The 22,409-nt window shown below is 39.2% G+C and overlaps 1 protein-coding gene across 1 annotated transcript in view; it reads right to left on the bottom strand.

Annotated features, from left to right (window-relative positions):
- The window catches only part of SMC5 (structural maintenance of chromosomes 5), a 65,008-nt gene that overhangs the window by 1,941 nt on the left and 40,658 nt on the right, over positions 1 to 22,409 (bottom strand). The window contains exons 16-23 of the mRNA XM_021380586.1: positions 19,478 to 19,601; positions 15,296 to 15,418; positions 9,961 to 10,086; positions 6,969 to 7,064; positions 6,487 to 6,591; positions 6,191 to 6,310; positions 854 to 1,033; positions 666 to 761 (exon numbers count right to left, since the gene is read on the bottom strand). Of these exons, the coding sequence (XP_021236261.1) occupies positions 666 to 761; positions 854 to 1,033; positions 6,191 to 6,310; positions 6,487 to 6,591; positions 6,969 to 7,064; positions 9,961 to 10,086; positions 15,296 to 15,418; positions 19,478 to 19,601 (970 nt within the window). The remainder of the gene's footprint in view (positions 1 to 665; positions 762 to 853; positions 1,034 to 6,190; positions 6,311 to 6,486; positions 6,592 to 6,968; positions 7,065 to 9,960; positions 10,087 to 15,295; positions 15,419 to 19,477; positions 19,602 to 22,409) is intronic.

The following is a 22,409-nucleotide window of genomic DNA, read 5'->3' as shown; positions in this document are numbered from 1 at the left end:
CAGCTGCCTTGTGTTAGTTGAATGTAACATCAGCCTTTGTTCAAAGGCTGAACTGCCACACTATCTGATACCCTTTTCAAGCTATATAATCCAAACTCAGAAAGTTAACTGCTGTTTTCTTCTTGCTTGTTTGTTTTAACATATATACATGATGAAGCACTGGCTATTCCTGAATGAAAAGTCCTTTTCAAGCCATTCTCCATGGAGCATAACACTGACCCTTTCTGAGCTTTTAAGCCCCTATTAATCAACCAAGTTTCCTCCACTAATGTGAAACTTCTCCAGATATTCTGAGGCCAGTAGCACTAGCCAGTAGTACTAGCCTTCTCCACAGTCAATTGGAAGTTGGTCTCTGTTACAATCAGGTTCCTGTTTTAGGCTGACATTTGACAGTCTTGTTACAGTGTACCCTATCCACTAGTGATTACTATGGTCTGCTTCCACTCAAGCTAGAAGTACAGAATATCTTTATGATGGCATGAGTCTTCCTTCATACACACAGGTTGTGTGAATTCCTGGCAGAACTGTCCTTAAAATTGATGAATTCTGTTACAGTTACCCATTTAATATTAATCCCTTAGGTAGTACAAATCAGAGTTCATTTACTCAATGCTTACACAGAATCTGTCACACAAAATTGAACTCTCCCACTTTCAGCCACATACCTTCGGTGTAATTAAGAAGTACTGTGATGTGCTTTCTTTACAAGCAGTTTTCACAAACATTTCAAAAACTCTTCGCTCATTCACTGGATCCATACCCTTAAAGCAAAAAGAAAAAAAAGCCTGTTCTCTCCACTATTTTGTAAGAATCTGTATAATGTGTGATTATTTACTACACTATTGATCCTCACCTGATTTATTTCGTCTACAACCCTGAAAGGACATCTGTTGAGTTCCTGTAGAGCCATCAGGTACAAGACAGTTGAAACACTTTTCTCACCTCCACTCTGATGATAAGGAGTCAATTCATGAAGATCAGTGAAGTTATGGAATTTGACTCTTATGCGAATCCCATATTTGTCGTACTCCTCCTATAAAAGTCAGTATCTGTTAAACTCAGTTTCTCTGTATTACAGTTTCATAGAATCATAAAGGTTGGAAAGACAAGTAAGATCATCTAGTCTAATCATAAACTTACGCCTGTGACTGCTCTAGACCATGTCATTCCATGGAACAACTACCCTCTTCTTGAAAACCTCCAGGGATGGTTGACCACTTCCCTGGGCAACTTGTTCCAATACCTGACCACTCTTTCAGAGAATAAATTTTTCCTAATATCCAACCTGAACCTCCCCGGCACAACCTGAGGCCACCACCTCTCGTTCTGTCACTAATCACCTAGGAGAAGAGGCTAACTCCCACCTCACTATAACCTCCTTTCAGGGAGTTGTAGAGAATAATGTCTCCCTGAGCCCTCTCTTACCCATACTAATCTGTGGAGATAACAGCACTATGGATTAGATGGACCACCTCATAAGAATTTGCTATTTGATTGTTCATGTTTGTTCTGTAACAGATATTTACAGAGTTTTTGCTGTACTCATCAGAAATTGACTGAGCTTCATCTGAGACATCAGGAACACAACAAATTCATGTGAGGAGAAATAATAAACAAGACCTAAGGCCTTCAGTGCCCACTGTACTTTCAAATACACATACACAAGCTTAAAGTAGTTTGAGAGAAGTGTACAAGGTACAGGCTGGCAAAACCTCCAAAAAGAAAGATCACTCTTCCAGTATGGCTGACTGGAGCTTTGTTGCCAGACTACTGAGCATGTCAGTTCTTATAATGGACAGGTTTTCCAGAGTTTATCAAGAACGATGCTGGGAATTTCCTATGCAGCATAGAGGAAGGTGAGGATTATCAGTGCTACCACTCTGAATTCTGGCTATTAAGTACTACCCAAGGAAAGTCAGAAAGTTTAGTGTTGTTTCTTTTAGGATTTCAAAGAAGAGCCTAATGATGTGTTTCACACCTTAGGTACTATCACCAAGGAGTTCATCAGGAGAACTCAAGTCTCCTGCAGTGTAAGCTAACTGAGGCTTCAACTCAAATGTCACAAGAATATTTATAATAATAACAATACTGTCTAGAGGGCCTCTCCTCTCGCATTTACAGGAAAGGGCAAAAGAGTATCCTGAAAAGTAGGAAGATAAGAAACCCAAGAACTAGAAGACATTATCTGTTTCTTGTATTACAGATGTTGATCCCTTGAGGAAAAAGCTCTACTCATTGGTACAGCAACACCAGTTAACCACTTAAACTATTTTTGACATCTTCCTGGGAAAAAGGCCAAGACCTTCCAAAGGAGATAGGAGACATTACTTTTGGAGCAGCCCTCATATTTCATTGTTTTGTCCGACAATGTCAGAGGTAGATGTTGGTGCCATGGCAGTAGAGTTTGAATCTTCTCGCCAGTATTCCATAACATTTTGTGCCATGCAATAGATGGCGGCAGAGAGGCAGCCTGACAAAATGGTGTCTGACATGGAAGCACGTATGAATCATAGAATGGCTGAGTTTGGAAAGGATCTTTTAAAGATCATCGAGCTCCAACCCACAAAGGTTGTCACTGAATTCCCTGTGCGGAAAAAATTGCACTTACTGACATTCATTAACACCCACTAAACATTTATGGAGACAAAACAGTGGATGCTAGCACAGTGAGGCGGTGGGTCACCTCTGTTGGTACAGACTTAAAAGTGTGGCATGCAGGCTCTCGCTCATCACTGGTGAAAATGAATACCTAATGGTGGTGACTATGTTGAAAAACAGTGTTTTGTTGAGGGAAAACAAAGACTAATCCCCCACTTTGACTAACAACAGACTTTGTTACATGTGACCAAGGGGTTGTTATGGGTATAAAAGGTTGTAAGCACGTACAGTAAAGGGTCTTGTTCTGCACTAGCAAGGTGTCCGTGCCTAAATTGCCACAAATTGCGCCTGAACAGGGACCCTGTATCACGGTCAGCCTCGGGAAAGAATCAGCTATCAAGCTGACCAGTGGGAAGGAAAAAGGGCTGCTGGAAGGAAGCTGGACCCCAGAGAGGCCGCTGGAAGAAAGTGGGACCCAGGAGAGGCCACTGGAAGGAAGCGGGACCAGGCAGCCATATTCATTTCTGCAGGACAGAAGTGAGCAACAGAGAACAAGGGGATCAAATGTAACAAAGGAACAGGAGGTGGTTTGCAAAATAATGGAATTGATTTTGCAGAAACACCACGCTAAAGTGGAAGGCTTTGATTTAAGGAGACTTTTGGCGTGGGTCTCTCATAACATAGAGGGAGTAGATGGGGCTACAATTTATGATACAGAGACACAGGACAAAGTGTGAGTGAGGCTGTGGGACACAGCTACACGCTCTGACCCTGTGGCTGAAGACCTTTGGGGGCCCTGGAGATCGGTTTTTGAGTCGTTAAAAATGCACGGAATCCACTGCACCAATACAGCCCACCACTCCTCCTGTAGAGGGGGCCGCTGCAAACGGCTGCGATGAATCTGTTGGGCTGTACTACAAGGACAGTGACCCTTTAGACCCCGGACCAGTGAGTCCAAAGAACGAACCAGACTTGTACCCCCCGGATCCAGGTATCCTCAAAGAGGCATAGAGGGAGGGGGATTCGGGCTCGGCTCCCCCTATACCAGTAATCTGTTAGGCTCTGTTATGAGAAGTTACACTCTTTGTCCTCATGACTGCAAGACCTTGGCACCACTGACTTTGACAAGTACCCAATTCATGATGTGGACAGGCTTTTGGAGAGCATCTGCACAACAAAAGGCAACAGAGAATACACTCGCCAGCACCACAGGCCAAGACACCATCCCCCTCGAACAGGATAGGTAGGAACCGGTGGCGTTAGCAAAAAAAGTAAAGTCACTTCTACAGAGAAGTCTTATGGAGGCAACTGGGCTGTGGATCTACTTGGTGCAGTTATACTGCAGCCAGTAACCAGCCTCGAGCAACGCGACAACTATCACAGGGAATTTTACACCCAGTCAACTTGTTCTTTTCCCATAGCAGCTCAGTAACAGAAGATGTTAAATTTGTTCCCAAATAACTTTGTTGAGTAGCTTGTTTAGAGTAACTGCAGTTTAATGGAATTGGTGTAAGTCCTAAGCACAGGTTTATTATTCTTCCTGTACAGCAATACTTTTAAGTTTTTGCCATGTTATCAAGAGTATACAATGGGAAACTGACTTGCTGCTCAAAATGTGTGACCCCTTACTTTAGAAGCATATCTGCTTCTGAGCACAAAATAAGCTACATGTCAAAACCTCATGGGATTGATTTGATGAGTGACTTTAAGGCTTATACAACTTTGTCAAAATGAGGGGAGGCAATGTAATTCTTGAGGGCAATGTGGAGCTAATCAAATTTATCTTCAGTTGTTTGTATTTAAAGTGATTTCATTATTACTGTATAGATGTTTTGTACTGTTTGGAGGCTACCATGACAGTGTCCTCTGAGTGCAATTGTAACAACAGTGAGTTTGGGTTTTAGTGTGGGAGTTTAGTTGCAGCAAAATATGTTTTCAGTTTACTGAGATTGCTGTTTGAGTTAATATTATTTCTCAAGGTAAAAAATGTGCGTGTCATCACTGATAACATTTTCTGGAGCAAACATCAATAGGTTTTAGATAACAGTGAATATGTCTTTAGGTTTTTGCATGCTTGTTGGTTTGTATTCCTTGTATTATATTAGTAAGGCGTTCAACTAAGTGCTTGCTGTTCAAACTAATAAAGAAGGGGGAGATGTGGGAAAACAAAGACTAATCCCCTACTTTGACTAACAAAAGACCTTGGGACATGTTACCAAGGGGTTATTGCACAGGTATAAAAGGTTGTAAGCATGTACAATAAATGGTCTTCCTTCTGCACTAGCAACAGAGTCCGTGCCTCAATTGCCACATTTTGTAGTTGAGAATTTGCTCTATCAAATCGTGTTATCATGCATTTTGTATCTGTTGTAGTTTCCACGCAAATAAATAGGAGGCATTGCTTTCAGAGCAACTTACATACTTAGTCCCAATTCACTTTGCTTTTAAATTGCTTTGGTGTTTTTCTGTGCATTCTCTCACATTTTATTTTTAGATAAAGGATAGTATTTGCGTAATACAGAACTGACTTTGTAAGTAACTTTTAGAAGAACTGAAAAGCCCATTTTTTTAAAATGACCCACCATTTCATCTTTAAGCACTGTTCATGTATGGTGCTTTTCCAGTTACTGTTTTGTCCTCAACAATAAGTATCACTTTGAATATTTTAAGAGCTGCTCGAGTAATTTACAACAGCAAGAAGAGCATCGACTATTAATACTGCAAAATGTATGCATTACATAAAGAAAAGAGTCTTTATGGCCATCACTGCAGCGATTAAAACAATCATTTTCTCTTCAACTCACTACAATGAATATCACTCTCTCCCCAAGGTACCACTGGATATTAAAACTTTTCATCAGAGGTGTTAGTAATGATGTCACAGCCTGATTGCTACTGCTCCAATGTCAAAATGCCAAGAGCTGAGAAAAAGCATAGATAAAATGAGATCATTAAAACAGTAGCAGCTTTTAGCCACTAAATAGTAATACAATAGCACAAATTAGTAAAAAAATATGTTATTGATTAAATTCTATATATAGCAGAGTTACAGGTAAAGTAAATGTAATGCTTCTAACTGAGCCTTCTAACAGGATAACAGAGAACGAAAAAAATCAGAACTAAAACGCACACTTTCACCTAATACAGTAAAAAGAAGGAAACATGGACAATGTTCTGAAATTTCAGATCATGCACTGCTCAAACAGTCACTGCTTCCCCTGAAGGGTGTTGTTTTGGCAGAAGGTAGAAGCACTTCCAGAAATTTAAGATCTAAAAGAGCATTCTCAAAATGAATCTTTTGTGAAAAGATGAAAAATAACAATTTAGTGTTTGAGAATGCTGCATAGTTCATTCAGCTGTAGAAAGCATCCAAAAGTCAACGAGTTGAACTCCTTTGCAACTGAACAAAGACTCACTTTCATTTTATTAGACTGATCAGTCAGCTCTAGCACAGTGTTCATCGGTTAAAAAAAAAGAACTTTAAACATCTTCCCTACAATCCAAATGACAATTTGTTACTTTACCAAAATTTAAGTGAAAGATGTATGAAAATGTGAAGGTGATATTCTTCTAGGCAAAAACTAAGTCATACCTCATTTTCCACATGAAGATCAACTTCACCAACACTTTCCATAGAACTAAAGAAGCCACTGAATTTCTCATTAATGCTCTCAATCATCCTTTTCAAGGGGTTTAGCCATCTTTCTTTGATCTAGAATTGAAAATATCCATGTAAAATCATTTTTAGTAAATATTTTTTCCTTAGATATCAATTAAAGTAGAAAATCATAATTACAGAAACTGATATCTCACTTTATGCTGTTATTTTTGTACTTTTCTATTCTGATGAAGACACGCTAATACAGAATTGCTAATTTCAACTATTACCTTTGAAATACTTTGCTTATAGTTATCCAATTCCTTTTTATTTTCCTCTATATCTTCTGTCAGCTTTTGTATTTCTTCTATTTGCTTACTGCATTCTTCAACAACCTTTTAGAATAAAAATGAGAAGTGCACACAATGTTTATCAATTCTAACAGTGATTAAAAAAATATGATTCTGTTCAAATACAGTAATATAATTGTTACATTGTACACTGAACAAGACATTTCCAGCTTTAAGGCAATTAATCTGTATTTCTTATTTCAGGTTACTGCGACTTTCTTTTTTAAAAAAAACGGGCACAGAACACACTGTTCTTTAGGAAGAACCTACTTACAATTCTAATAGATGCAGAATCTGGCATTTACACACATTGTTTCTGCTGTCTAGCTTATTAAACCTAAAAATCTAGTACAGAGTGGGAAGTAAGTACAATACAGGTGAAAGAAAAGGAAAGAAGGGCGGAGAGAAAGAAGTGAACATACTGAAGCACTCAAGCCTGTGAAACAGGAGACCCTCGATTTCTCTTCATTCAGAAAAGCATCTATTTCCTCCAGTGTGTTCGGAAGAGTCTGAAAAGCCTGGAAGAGAAAAGATGCATGTATTTTACATCAGTGGCAATGAAGAGCTCATTTGCTAAAAAGAAATCCAGTAAGCCAGCAAACATTCAATTACTCTTTTTCAGGATGTCTCATGTTCAAAATTTAACACAGCAAGATTCCCTCACAAGCTCTCCTGGACAGAGAATTATGTCCACAGTGCCTATCAGAGATACACAATTAATTGCTCCTTGCTTGCCTAACTTGCGTAGGTACAGATGCTCGGATGTAGCATAAGCCAGGGCTATGCTAGTTAAGCTACATAAATGCTCCCAAAGGCTGTGAAGAACTTCAGGCAGGAAGCTAGACAGCCCAGATTTAAGTGCTTTCACGTTACTCCATTTAAGCAAGAAGCTAGAATAATACAGTCCTGAACAATTTCTATGAATACAAACCTGGAGATGAATTTTTCTCTCCCCTGTGCACAGAACAAAGTCAGGGTAATCCAGCTTTTAGAATCTCACTATTGGAAGATGTTTTAGAAGACCAAATAGAATGACAGGATCATTAAAGTTGGAGAAGACCACCTGATCACTTAGTCTGACTTTCAACCCATCACCACCATGCCCACTAAACCATGTCCTTAAGTGCCTCATCTACACACTTCTTGAACATCTCCAGGGACGGTGATTCCACCACCTCCTTCTGCAGCTTGTTCCAATGCTCAACCACTCTTTCAGAGAAGAAATTTTTTCTAATATCCCACCTGAACCTCTCTCTGGAGCAACTTGAGAATGAGAGGTAATGGCCTATCTCTAGTTACCTAGGAAAAGAGGTCCATCCTCACCTCACCACAACCTCCTTTCAGGGAGTTGTAGGGAACAATCTCCCCTGAGCCTCCTCTTATCCAGATGAAATTATCCCAGTTCCCTTAGACAGACCTCATAAAACTTGTGCTCCACACCCTCCATCACATTCATAGGTCTTCTTTGGACACACTCCAGAGCCTCAATGTCTTTCTTGTAGTGCACTTTCCTACACTGACTACACCATTTCTGTCACAAGCAAGGATGCTACTTGTCCTCTTGGCCACCAGGGCACACTGCTGGCTCATGTTTAGTCATCTGTTGACTAACATCCCCAGATCCTTCTCTGTGCAGCTTTCCAGCCACACTGCCCCAGGCCTAAAGCATTGTATGGGGTTGTTGTGACCAAAGTGCAGGACACAACATTTGGTCTTTATGAACCTCATACAATTGGCTTCAGCCCAGTGATTCAGCCTATCCATTTCCCTCTGTAGGCCTTTCTACCCTCAGGCAGATTGACACTTTCCCCCAGCACGATGTCTTCTGCAAACTTACTGAGGGTGCACTCTATCCCCTTGTCCAGACCATCAATAAGGGTATTAAACAGGACTGGCCCCAGCACTGACCCTGGGGAACATCCCTCCTAGCCAGTCACCAGCTGGATTTTTACTTCATACACCACCACGCTCTGGGCCCAGCCATCTAACCAGCTTTTTATCCAGTGAAGTCTACACCTGACTCTGCCATGAACTACCAACTTCTCCAGGAGAATGCTGGGGAAGACAGTGTCAAAGGCTTTGCTAAAGTCTATGCAGGCTACATACACAGCCTTTCCCTCTTCCTATGGGCAGGTCACTTGGTCATAGAAGATCAGGTTTCACAAACCTATGCTGGCTAGGCCTGATCCCCTGGTTGTCCCATACATGGTGTATGACTGCACTCAAAATTATCTGTCCTATGACCTTCCTTGATACAGAGGTCAGGCTGATAGGCCTGCAGCTCCCTCGATCCTCCTTCCAACCCTTCTTGTAGATGGGCATCACACTGGCAAGTCTCCAGACATCTGGAACATCCCTGGTTGACCAGGGCTGCAGATGAATGATGGAAGTGGCTTGGAGAGCACTTCTGCCATCTCCCTCAGTACCCTTGGGTGGATCCCATCTGGCCCCATAGACTTGAGATGGTTTGAGTAGCAGCTAACTGACTTCTCCTGAATTATAGGGGGGGGGTTATTCTGCTCCCCATGCCTGTCTTCCAGCTCAGGAGGCTGAGTACCCTGAGGATAACTGGTCTGACTGTTAAATACAGAAAAAGGCAATGAGTACCTCATCCTTTTCCTCACCCTTGGTGGTAACGTTCCCTGACGTATTCAGTAAAGAATGGAAATTCTCCTTGGCCCTCCTTTTGTCATTAATGTATAATTGATATTTTGTTATCTTTTTATAACAGTGGCTAGATTAAGTTCTAGCTGGACTTTTGCCTTTCCAATTTTCTCTCTGCATATCGTAGCAACATCCTTGTACTCTTCCCAAGCTGCCTGTCCCTTCTTCCAAAGGTGGTAAACTCTCTTTTTCAATCCAAGTTTTAGTGAAAGCTCCCTGTTCAGCCACAATGGTCTTCCCTGCCAGCTCATCTTCTGGCACAGAGTGACATCCTGTTCCAGCACCTTCGATGTCCTTCTTGAGGATTGTCTTGCCTTTCTGGATCCCTTTAGCCTTCAGAACTGTCTCCCAGGGGACTCTCCCAACCAACATCCTAAACAGGCCAAGGTCTGCCCTCCAGAAGACCAAGGCAGCAGTTTTGCTGACCCCACTCTTCAGACTTCACCAAGAATGGAGAACTCCATCACTGTGCGGTCGCTATGTCCAAGATAGCTTCTGACCACCAAATTTCCCATCAGTCCTTCTCTGTTCGTAAACAGCAGGTCTAGGGGGGCACCTCCCCTGGTAGGCTCTCTTTACAAACAGTTTCAAGATAACATATGAGTCAACACTAACAGAAACATAAATGATCCACTGCTGGTACCTTTCCAGTATTAAATACAAAGTATTACTTCCTGGAAAAATTAGAATGATGTATATTATACAAAATTTAAGAGAAATAAGAAGATTTTTTTTTTTTTTTTTACATACCGTCTGAAACTCTTTTGGAAGATGCTGATCCAGATTTATATTGCACATCTGTCGAGCTTTTTTCAGCAGTTCCTTGCAGTTCTCTGTAAGAATCCGCTTTCTCTCATCCAGTTCACGAAAACGTTGCTGTTAGAAATATATATCTATTTTACCTTAAATTTCCTATTGCTGGCCATTATTACCTCTGAACATTCATTGTATTTCACTGACTCTTTAAGAATGTACTGAACATCTAAACTTTACAAGTTGTTGTCATGCAGTTGAACTTCAGTTCTAACCAGAGGTGACAATAGCTTACCAGCAACAAATGCTATTGAAATCAATGAAAGTAGGTGAAATCAGACTGCTCAAAATAATAATAAAAAGAACCTTCATTTCAACACACAGAATTTAGTCTACTTTCTGTTCAAAGTCAACACATGTCAAGGTAAATTGATCAAAAGCATTCTCTTATAATGTAACTAAATTTGTTTTTCCTGCAGGCATAGGGTAGCTTCAATGTGTCCAATAATTGACAATTTCACACTAAATTTAAAAGTAAACCAAAACATAACTACTTGTGAGCCTTATGTTTTATTAGCCCCTATTTAGTAGTATTTATCTACATGGTGGAGTTTGAAATTGTACAGAGTAAACCTCGTAAGTACATAATTAAAAGTCCTCCACTTTCCTCCACTTGCTGTTTCATATTCTACTACTGTCATGCAGTTAGCAAAATACAAAACAGAAATACTCAAAATTTTTAAACCAACTCTGAAAAATAGGTGAAAAGCAAGTACGGTTTTTGCTCTTGAACAGTAGTCTTGTAACTAAACTCTTTGGAAATCACAACAGGATAAGTGCCAAGCCCAGTCCTATGGTTTTTATAACGCAATGCGATTTGTCTAAAATTGGTATTCACACAAAAAACTTGGAGTGCGCCACTGGCCCCAGAAATCTCACTTTCTCCTCTCTGCACACAGCCCTAACCTCACAACCTGCTGCTTTGACACAGAGTGGGACAAGCGTGGAATAACTGCTTCTTACTGTCTCCCAGTTCAGGTGTGCACAGCTGCAGAGAGCTGGAAGCTGCCAATTTAGAACTGAAAAGGTGTACGTGCCTAAATACTGAGTTTTCAATTCAAGTCATTTTACTCTGCTGTTACTGTGACTGACTACACATGCAATCCACCTTTTTAATAGACAGTTACGCCACAGGCATTCACAAAATCCTAATTCAAAATCAATATTTTGCTTCAGAATTTCCTTTTAGCAGTTTGAGATGTCTAATTATATTCCTACACTTGGGAGTGCTTTATCTCCCTGTTTTTTATTGTTTTGTGTTTTAGTTATATACAGGAGCCCTCCAGTGGCAAAAAAAAAGAAGTGTTCATTTAGAGTTTATACAGTCAGATACACATTGATTCCATACTTTACAAATACAAGACACGGGCACTTAGAGACAACTTGCCCTATTTTCTAGAAATTTAATTAATCTTTATTTACTAAATGCAACAGAAGCCACAGTAACGGATATGATCATGAACGATCACTCAAGAGTTTGTGTTATTTTTCTGTACAGCATACATCAACTCAGAAGTCTTGTCCCAAAATACAAAGGAAGTTGACTCTACATTAGAAGTAAGTATCTCACTTTCTTTATAATCAAACTGTAAAGATATTTTTCTACACTATCCTAGAGAAGGAAGGAAATGTTGTACAGGTAAGAAAGTGTAGCTATAAAGCCAGCCTGATAAAACAGGGGTAAGTGGAGAACAGCCATCCTTTTCATCAGAGCCAACCTATTATTTCATTCTGTATTAACACAAATAAAACTGTACACCGTGATACTTATGTTCTATTACATAAGTGCATATGCCCTGTTATACATTTGAAAACAGTGTTTTAGGAACATCTTATAAGCTTCTGAATTAAAACTAGCCTGTATTTTCAACCACAGAGATTTAAAAGCCAATTGACTTCACAAAGGATGTGTTTGACCTCTTTGTGACAAAGCAAAGGATCCACTAAAAGGCTACACAGCCGTGCTTTTTCCCCACATGAAACATTATGTATTATCCTCATGCATTTCACAATTCCCAGAACCCAATTCAATTCTGAGAAAATATGAAGTGGAGAATCTCATCTTTCAATTGCACATAATTGTACACAAAGCTCCCTCTTAAAAGCTTGCAAAGCTGCATGACACAAAAGTTTGAGTTTAGGCACTGAAAATCTGAAATAGTTTCAGCATAGAATAGGCCTAACCAAAGTCTGAAGCAAATAACATTCTTCAGAATGTGAAAAAGAAAACATATGTTTAAGCTGAAAAAAAAAAATCTCAGTAATTTAACATGAAGACTGCAAAACAAATAGGCAGATGATGTGGTTATGAAACATGCTAGAATAAAGGCACTAACACTTCATCAGGAAGGTTAAGTCTCAATTTTTATTCAACTTTGCAAGTTTGCTGTCATAGGCTCATGCTAAATCTAAGTTAAATATAAACAAATAAAAATACACAAGCGTTGATTCCTTCCCCCTCGTATACATTCAAAAGTGCACAGAAATGTTAAGGCTCCCGCTGATTTTCTGAAGGTGCCTCTATTACATCCATCTAGATAAAAATTTAACTTTATTGAGGTAGAAATAATATTTTGAATAGACAAAGCTGCCAGGAAAAATAGCCCAGGCAGTGCTTTAAATTTGTTTCAGCCAACAGCGTAAGAACCATCTTGGAAAGAACTATATGCTGTTCCTTGTACAACTGCAGGGCTGTGATTACAGCTTACTGAAATCAAGCAGCAGGAGACACTTACATTCTATATTCACAAGCAGTTTACATTCTGTTGTGCTCACCAGTGGCTCAACTGGTTTTGTGCAAAATGAGAACCTGGTTGTAGGAAATACAGCTAACAGGACCCAATGTCTTCTCACAAATTAGTGTCAGAACACTTGCCTGGTGGCAGTAGTTAATTATTTCAAGTTTGTAAATTTATACATAGAAAAACAGATTCTGCTTTTTATTAAAACCTGACTTAATGAGCAAATGCTGCAACATACATACTAACACCAATAACTTAAACAAGTTTATAACAAATGAACTCAATAAATAGCAAGCTACCAAAGCAAGACTTTTTCAAACAATCACTGTAAACGTGAGCGACTGTGCCAATTATCTAATAAGCAGATGGGGCTAACTATCCTCCCTAATGTTCAATATAGGTCACAAAAACAGATTTACTTCTTAGGCTCAATAAATAAATTAAACACAAGATGTTACTGAAATAACACCACGGTTCTGACTTGTACTGCAACAACAAAACAACAAACCCCAGATATCTGTTGTTGCTAACTTGACTCGTTCAGAAACAGGCACTGTTTTGGCCTTTTCAACTAAGTAGTTCTAAAAAAAAAAAAAAAACACATGACCTACAAAAGTGTCTGATGACCAGAGAATTAATAGCCCCATAATCATAACACTTATGTTTTAATTTAGTTTAATCAAATAGCTTCTTATTTCTGTTTGGTTTTCTCCTTTTTGCAGGTTTGTTTATTTTACAAAAACATGCAGCAATTGTTAGCTAGACTTTTTTTTATACAAAGCACTGTGATGGCATCCTCAAGGATAGTTTTGGAGCAAGACTACCTTAATGCAAAACTGCTGCAGAAGAAAAGGTCTCACAGACATTGTCACTAAGAAGTTGGAGTAGGCAATTTAAATACAGTATTATTTCAAACAATACTTAATTTGAGATAATATATAATTTAGCTACAGTATAGAGACTTTCCCCTGTGAAAGTACATATTAAGGCAGAAAAATCAGACACACCAGTGTGCACAACATATCACCCACAGTGCAACACAGGAAAGGGAATATCTAAAAAAGAGCCGTAAGACTTAATTCAAAGACTCAATATGCAGGATTTGGGGAAGTTTGGCTTTGGACTTCTATGTAAGTGAAAACTTTGAACACACTTGAATACTCAGAAGAGTTTTCCACCAGAGCAGTTAAATTTCTTGAAAGATTGATCACTAGGATTACTAATTACAGGACTAGGGTTTTTAATGTTCCGAAAAATCAAGAAAAGCAAACATCACAAATATAAGCTCTGATATAATTTCCTCTACTTAAGTAGCTGAATGCAGTATCAGTGACTAACAGGACCTCAGCTGATCCAAACACTTGTTCACTAAGGAATGAGGCAATTTTTCTCTCACCAAGAATCATCAGAATATTTACTTTACGCACACTTACTTACCTGACTAGACATCTACTTACACCAACTCAAAGCTAATCTCTAAAGGGTGAAGAACATGGGGACAGAACAAAAAAATATTAAATACATTTGTCAGTGACAATACAGACTATTCCATGAAGTTCATGGCTTTATAAAAGATTCTTACTCCTTACCAAGCTCCAGCAGTATAGCAATCTGGATTGGATTTTGATAAAGTCTGAATAACAGCCACATCACACAACAGATTTGATCCAACAGTGACTTTCCAGGCAACATGCTGGATTTGTCTCTACCTGCCAGTTACCTTTTGCTCAAGTTCTAATTTTCCTAGTTTTCCTGCTAATGATAATACCTGTACCCCCCAGTAGTTTTTCTAAATATACGCGCAGGCCATTATTTCTCAAAATGTATAACCATTCAAAACAAAAATCACTTACTTCTGTACTGCTTTTCGATTTAACATAATTATTTTGTCTATCAGATTGAATTAGCATTAAGTTATAGTTAACCTTACTCTCTCAAATAAGGAACAAACCTACCGTTCTGGAGCTGTATGTTGAAAGATCGTGTGTTTACTACACAAATATACAAACTGACCTCTAAACAGCAATCCACTAGAAAGAAAAACTTGCCTTTTCATCAAAATTCCTAATAAGATTAATGGAAGGACTGGTAAACACCTTTCCTCTCCATCAAGAAAGACACAATTACAGTATAAGAAAATCAGCTACAAAAGAAAGCGTAAAGCAGCTCTGCTGTATTCTAATGCAACGTGTTCTGGTTCACCTTGACTCCGCACTGATCGTGTGGGTTGGGTCTGCTTGTCTATGACAAATTCAGAAGAAAAAGAACATTTCCAAAAAACAGCTAACCTTTCTAGCCAGACTATCAAGGACATGACAACCGATTAACAACTTTTCATAGAAGTTTAGACAATTAATAATCATCTTTAAATGAAGAAATCAATGAATCAAACCACAAAAATCAAGGCTAAATTAGCAATTATTAATATCTATTCCTAAGGAATGTTACAGGAACTTCCTATTCTACACTATAAAGGCTTTCAAAGGAGGCAGATTCCTTGTAGATATCCCATTATTCCCAGAAATAGTTACCTCTGAAGCTCGTAGCTCTACACTTGTTGCTTTGTACTCTGCTTCTAGTCTGTTCTTCTCAGCATCTACTGCAGTGCTCTGAAGGACAAAATCTGCTTTGCGGATGTTCAGCAATACATAATGCTGCATAGGAAAACAAATTATGTGTTTTTCAGGGAGATGCTCAAAACAGGTATTATCACTATTAAACTTCAGAAACTACGCTTTTTTTTCCCCCAGTCATGGCATACAATTGCAAGCTTTTCAACACAATCATTTTTTAAATTATATACACAGAAGAAAGGTGACTTACTGTTGACTTGAGCTCTTCAGGAGGCAGAGTTCACTTGCAGCTAAACAATTTTACACCAGAAAAGCATATTCTCTGTCCCTACACCACATACTTTCATGTGAAGCATGAGAAAAGTAAGTCAATTCAATTCTGCCTCAGAGATAAAATTCTGCAGGTGGATTTTGTTTGATTTCACAAGTCAAACACAGAAATGGAGAAAATTCAAGAAATAAATACATAACATATGTACCTGTCTCACTGATAATGAAAGATGAGTGAGTGAATGTGAAGTACGCGCACAGCAGAAGCTGTGACACTCCTAGCATGTTCTCTTACCCATAAACATAGGAGCAAAGTTTTCACACAAACAACAATCACTAAGTATAATAAAAGCTCTGGATGCCCCTCTGTTAGTACAGTAATCATTCAGCATGGGTCCTTGAGTGTTACAACTTGAACAATGCACAACCACAGTCAGGGGCACTGTTTTGCAAGTTCTTTCTGACACGTACAGGTATCACTTGCAACTCACTCGAATGAGATCTACAATCTGGTTAGACAGCTTTGATATTAAAAGTGGCCATTTTTTAAACAAGTCAGTCTCAGGAACAGTCTCAAAGGTTTCAAAATCATCAATGTATTCTTGACTGTGTGATGAATAGCTTAATTCTAAAAGTACAGAGCACTGAGGATACATGTTCAGTTTTTTCTTTATAATCAGCATACAAGCAGAAAGGAATCTCCTCCCTCCACGAAAAGGAGCACAAAGTTCCCACTGTAAACCTAAGGGAAATGCAGGATGAAGGTTTTAAGAGTGTTAGCTTCTCATCACAATAGTGAGCCAACGTCTGAACTCCTCACTATTTGTCATTTCAACAAAAAGATTCCACAGTGTGAACTTGGACATACATAGAAGCTTTACTGTTTCGAATTGTTTAAAAACTATCATCAAAGAAGCTAACTAAAAGGTTTTAATGAAAATTCATTAAAAATTGAAGAAATTCAAAGACAGCAACACAAAGAGTGCTAAACGCAAAAGCTAAGCCAAAATTTGTAATAGTGGAACAATTCTGTTACTGTCAACTGGCTGTAGATAATTGACTTGTACCAGGTATTTGTCAGGTACACCATGCCTTATACATTTCTGGAAATATATATGCGTCCTATTACTCTAGCTCACTGTTCCATCTGACCCTCAGAACCTCATAAGTAGAACACGTTGTTACCATGCCAACACAGAAATTCCATACATTTTAAGTTTCCTTCTGTGGCAGAACAATGTCCTAAACATACAAAGAAAAAAAGCTTTTGTCACTTGAACAGCCTAAGGCTAATATAACTACAAAGCCAACTGAACAAAATTAAGAGATTGCCACAGACTTCGAAGCATTCACAGTCTAGTTTGGGAATTAACAGAAATGCTTGAGTTTCGGTAATTCTGATAAAATGTATACTAAAACATATTTCTTGAATCAGACCATTTTGTTTTCTTCAAGTTGTTGTAGGGCATATTTCCTTAGTAGCACATTAAGCTGCTAAACAACAAAGAAACACCTTCTGTTGTCAATAACTATTGCAGGCAAACATTACCCATTCTTCCCTGTACCCTGCTAATACTGAGAAATATGCAGCATGTTTCAAATATGGGGTCTTCTATCAGGAAAGAGAGACTAAAAGCCTTCTTTAAATAGGTTATACAAGTCAGTAAGTGACTTCAGTTGGACATTTTACATAATGGGAAACACATACAAAATATAAAAATTGCGCAACCCTTTTACATGGCATATGTCTTCTGCCATTCTTTGGCATTTGTGAAGTTGCTCTGGGTTGCTGACATAAAGGTGACATTCTGCTTCTGAAGAAGCGCAATTGCTTCTGACCAGGCAAAACATTTGCAGGTAGACCAACAGTCATACACAGAAAGAAATACAGAACTCACCCAACTGCTGAAGGGGCTCTATGGCTATGCAACACTCCTTCTCAGGAAGCAGTCTAGGCCCAAGAGATGCTCTCCCTACAGCAGATGGCCCTTATATGAACCCAGGGTGGCTCCAGCCTTAGTCCATCCCTTCTCCTCACGTGGAGCACGGGTGCAAACAGTTTGCCTGTGCTCCCTGGGCCAGCCACACTCCTTCACTAGGTGCTCCATCTGCAGTTCAAGCCATGACCTAACAGTTCCCCTACAGGTGATCTTTCAGACACTCCAATCATTGCTGTCCAGAGCTATCAACAAACAGCTCGCACATTTAGAATAAACTTATTTTTTTCTTTATATAAATAAATACCAGCAGCTGAAGTGTACTAAAATCATCTTCATTTCAAACTATGATATTCAACTCTTTCAAGAGTGAGCAAGAAAACATTTTGACATTAGTCAGGCATGCCAAAGTGGCACACAGGCTCAAAGTGGCTCCAAGAATTGCATCACCTCCTCCTGAGTGCAAAGGCACAAGCAGATTCCCTTGCAAGTAAAAGTAGTTGTTTCCTGTTCCTTAGTTATTCAGAAAACAAACTAAAGTAATTCACCTTGTGGCAGCTCCTCTTATTCAGGCTTACAAGTTAAGCTAAAGCAACAATTAAGTACACAGGTTTTTTGTTGTTGTTTTTTTGTTGTTGTTGTTTGTTTTTTTGGGGGGGTTAAGAACCAAACAAAAAAAAAGCCTCATGACACTGGAGCCTGAGACTTGAATATTTTTCCTGTCCTAGACCTCTTCCACAATGATGGGCCCTTAAAATTTCAGGTCAGCTTTTTCACACTGGCCCTCAGGATCTTGTTCCGGTTTAATTCAGCAGGCAGCTCAGCATCACACAGCCCTTCATTTGCCCCACACCCTCCTCTCAGTGGGATGGCGAAGAGAATTGGAAAAAAACGTAGGAAGTAGAACTCAGGCTGAGATAAAAATGATTTACTAAGATAGAAAAGAAGAAAGAAATAATATTTATGACAATACAAATCATTTTGTGTATATACATAAATATATATATATTTTTTTTTTTAAACAAAATAAGTGATACACAAAACTATTGCAAAACAATTTACGGCCAGTCCCCAAGCTGCCCCCCTGGTCTGCTCCCCACAGCTTTATAGTTTTCTGCACGACACCACATAGTATGGAATATCCCTTTGGTCAGCTGGGGTCAGCTGTCCTGGTTCTGTGCTCTCCCAGCTCCCTGTGCCCAACTCTAGTCCCCTCAGTGGCAGGGCAGTACTAGAAGCTGAAATGCCCTTGGCTCTGCGTGGCACTGCTCAGCAAAAAATAACACATCAGCATATCATCCACACTGTTATTCTCCTAAAGCCAAAACATTGCATCATACCACACACTATGAAGAAAATCAACTCTGTCTCAGCTGAAATCAGGACAGAAGAATTCAGTTGTAAGAGAGAAATCCATTACACAAAGGAAATAGAAATATCAAACGTAAGTTGGTCAAAAAAATAAAGCAGTTTGTAACAGTTCAAAACAGACGAGTTACAGGAAATATTTCTTAGTGTTCCTGCATAAGGAACATCTTCCCTACAGTAAGGTGGACATTCAGAGGGCCAGTAACTTTTTTTTTCAGTAAAAAGAAAGAAAAAAGCAGATTATAAACTGAAAAGAAACAATTTGCATAAATATGTAGTATTCTGAAAAAGAACAAACTGAAATGATTACACAGTTCGTTCCTGTATTTACTTAGTCTACAAAAGACTTCTGTCAGTGAAAGTCTAAATTGAAGCCAGCGAATGATCTACAAATTCAGTCAACAACAGACAAGAAAATGCAAGTTCGCAAAAGCTTTAAAAGAAGCCTATCTTTAAGCAAGATAGCTTGCAAGCATTTGCAAGATATTCAAATGTTGCATAACTCCTACTTACAAGAATTAGACTTTTCACAATATTGGAACAAATACCAAGAAAAAATACATACCTTTATGTGACACTTTAATTCTGCAACAAGTCTTGCTTTTTGAGTATTTATTGCTCTGATCTTTACTTTTGCCTGTTGAGATTCCTTTTCTAGGTTGATAGGATTTTGTTCCAGCTGTCTTATACTACAGAAGGAACCAATATACAGTTAAATGTGATTAAAATAAATTGCAGAAAAATACCAAAATTCTTAATCTCGTATGTCATGAATCAACAGCTGGCAAGAATAAGAATTTGCATTTCTAAACATTCCAAACACATTAGAGGCATTCTCCATCCAAGCATCCTAAGAAAGTTCAAATATCAAAAAATCATCATTAGAGAAACTCTGATTTTGGTTGCTAAGGGCATCACTCAGTAATCATATACTTTCTATAAATTTCAGACTTAAAAAATCAGTGCAAAGATGACATTCTTTTTCTGCTACTACTTTCTTGTAACAATACGGCATTGGAGAGTTAAGGAGGATTGCTTAATTCTCACTACACATCCTACTAAGAAAAAACTTACCTACTGTAGAAAAACAGAATTTTCATTCATTTTAAATGCCCAAAACCACATAATTATAAAGAACTTCAAGAGAAATAAGCATAGCTGCAAAACATTTTGAGATCTTCAAAAAAGACAAAGCAAGCCAAAAGGACAATCCAAAAAACTTTAAAACCATCTTCTCACTTTGACCACTGGAAAAACGCTGGAGCAAGTACCCTTAGAAAACATTTCTGGGAGCATGAGGAAGATGGTGATCAGGAATGGTCAGTAAGCCTTTACCACAGGTATGCAGCTGACCAACCTGATTGTCTCTTTGATAAATTGGATTTGTGGATGACAAGAGATGAAGGGGATGACATTTACTTTCACTTTACTGCTAGCACCTGGAGCACATGCAGGGGTATCAGTGAGGGTTTGCTCCACAGCAAAGACAAAGCCAGACTAGATGGCAACTGGATGAAGTGGCTTGGGAGCCAAGGGTGTGCTTCTACCTCTAAAGGTGAGACCATGGTAGATGGATATCAGAGAGGACTGATAAGAACATCATGAAGTTCAGCAAGAAGTGGAAAGCTGTGGAACAACTTCAAGCAGCCTTGTGGGTTTCTATGTTCAGACGCCAGCAACTGGGGAGACTAGAATCCAGGGGTAGCTACTATGTAGACTGAGTGTATAAGCCCAGCTGCTGATGGGATCTACTCTGCACATATGCATGTATTTATTTCTCATTAGGGAACCTCTGCTCTGCTTATATGGAACACAGCACTGGTGCTGTCTATGTTTATGTGAATGCTGTTATCTGCCTGCATGAGCTATGTGGCTCACCATGTGTAAACAAGCACATACCTATGTCTATAGTAAATACATTCTGAATCTCCCCAGCAGGTGGACGTAGTAGCATTAAGTTGCATAAGCTTCACACTTGTCTTAGACTGCTGGCTCTGGACCAATTCCCCTAGCATTTTCAATGCTGTTTTGCACAGCACTGTCGTACTGTATTGTTTGGAGACAGCAGCCTGGATGGGTGAGACACCACATTGCCAGAAAAAAAGAAAAAAAAAAAAAATGACAGAGTGTTCAGAGGCAGAGGATCATGATTACTGTACTGTTTTCTGCCTGGAGGCCAGCATCAAGTTGGGTACAACAGGAGTTGGTCACAAGAGCTGTCCTGTTTGACATGTCTGCCAGTAACCTGGAGGAACAGACAGAGGGCACTCCTGTCATGTTCTCAGAAAACATTAGGTTGCAGAAAAGCAGCCTGCTTGTTGTTCAAAGGTACCTGTGAGGCTGGATGAAGAGTGACAGAAAGCTGATCAGACTCTGCAAGGCCAAGTTCTAAGCCCTCTCCCTGGGAAGAAAGTGACCACAGCAGCTATACATGCTTGATAAAGGCTGTCTGGGGAGAAACTGTAGAGAAAGACCCAAGGCATTAGTGAGCTGAGCATAAGCCAGCAGCATGCCCTGGCAGCAACAAGGGCGCACAACGTTCCAGGCTGCAGGAGCAAAAACACAAGCAGGAAAAGAGAGATTTTTCCTCTGTGTTCAGCACTCATTAGATCACAAGTAAGCACTGCACTCAGTTTTGGCTACAGCAGAAGCCCTGTCAGAACAAGATGCAGGTGCTTAGCTTGTTCAGCCTGGAAAAGAACAGCTTCAGGAGCACCTGAAAGCAACCCCTCACTAGCCTCCCTCCCCAGGAAGTCATGGACAACAAGGAATCAGGTTCTTACAACAGACATATACTGGAAGGATGAGAGACAGTGGACATAGGTGAAACAAGAGGTCCAGAGAGGATGACAGTCAAAACTTTTTCCCCCACTAAGAACAAACAGCTTGTTCAGTCTCCACAAAAGTTTTCAGTCCTGAAAGCACAGTCTTCAGCACTGACCATGCATTAAGAATGTTGATGGACTACAGATCACCTGAAGTTCCCTCTGCAACCTTAATGATTCTTGTAACTTACCTTTAAAATCACATGCAGTTTTATTCAAGTACTCACTTCAGTTAGAAACATGAATATTTTAAAAAGTTATAGTCAATGTAAGGCATTATTTAACTCATTTGTATCTCTAGTGAAAGGCATCCACAATGTACAAGAAAATCTGCAAAATCCTTGTCCATCATTGTGTAAGAATTATTTCCCTTTTGCAAAATTAAGGAGTGCAATTATTTTATTTCAAAAAGAATAATTTAATCAATATTTGCTCAGTTGGAGGACCTACCTCCTGTCCTCAAGCAGTATCCTGTATTCTAGTAAAACACCATGACAATAAATGTATCTGTATGTATTCATTTAAGAAATCAATACCTGGCTTTGAGACTACGCTCACATCCACAGTTTTAAGGATGGCACTCTGCACAGCTACTTGGCCACCTCTGACTGTACAGTGGTTGACTCTGGTCTCTCAGGAACATCCCTATAGACCTATGGCCATGTTGTTTTT

The sequence above is a fragment of the Numida meleagris genome, chromosome Z, assembly GCF_002078875.1.
Source record: "Numida meleagris isolate 19003 breed g44 Domestic line chromosome Z, NumMel1.0, whole genome shotgun sequence".
Taxonomy (NCBI): Eukaryota; Metazoa; Chordata; class Aves; order Galliformes; family Numididae; genus Numida; species Numida meleagris.
Note: the sequence above shows the minus strand (reverse complement) of the source record. Positions and strands in the feature narration are given on the sequence as shown.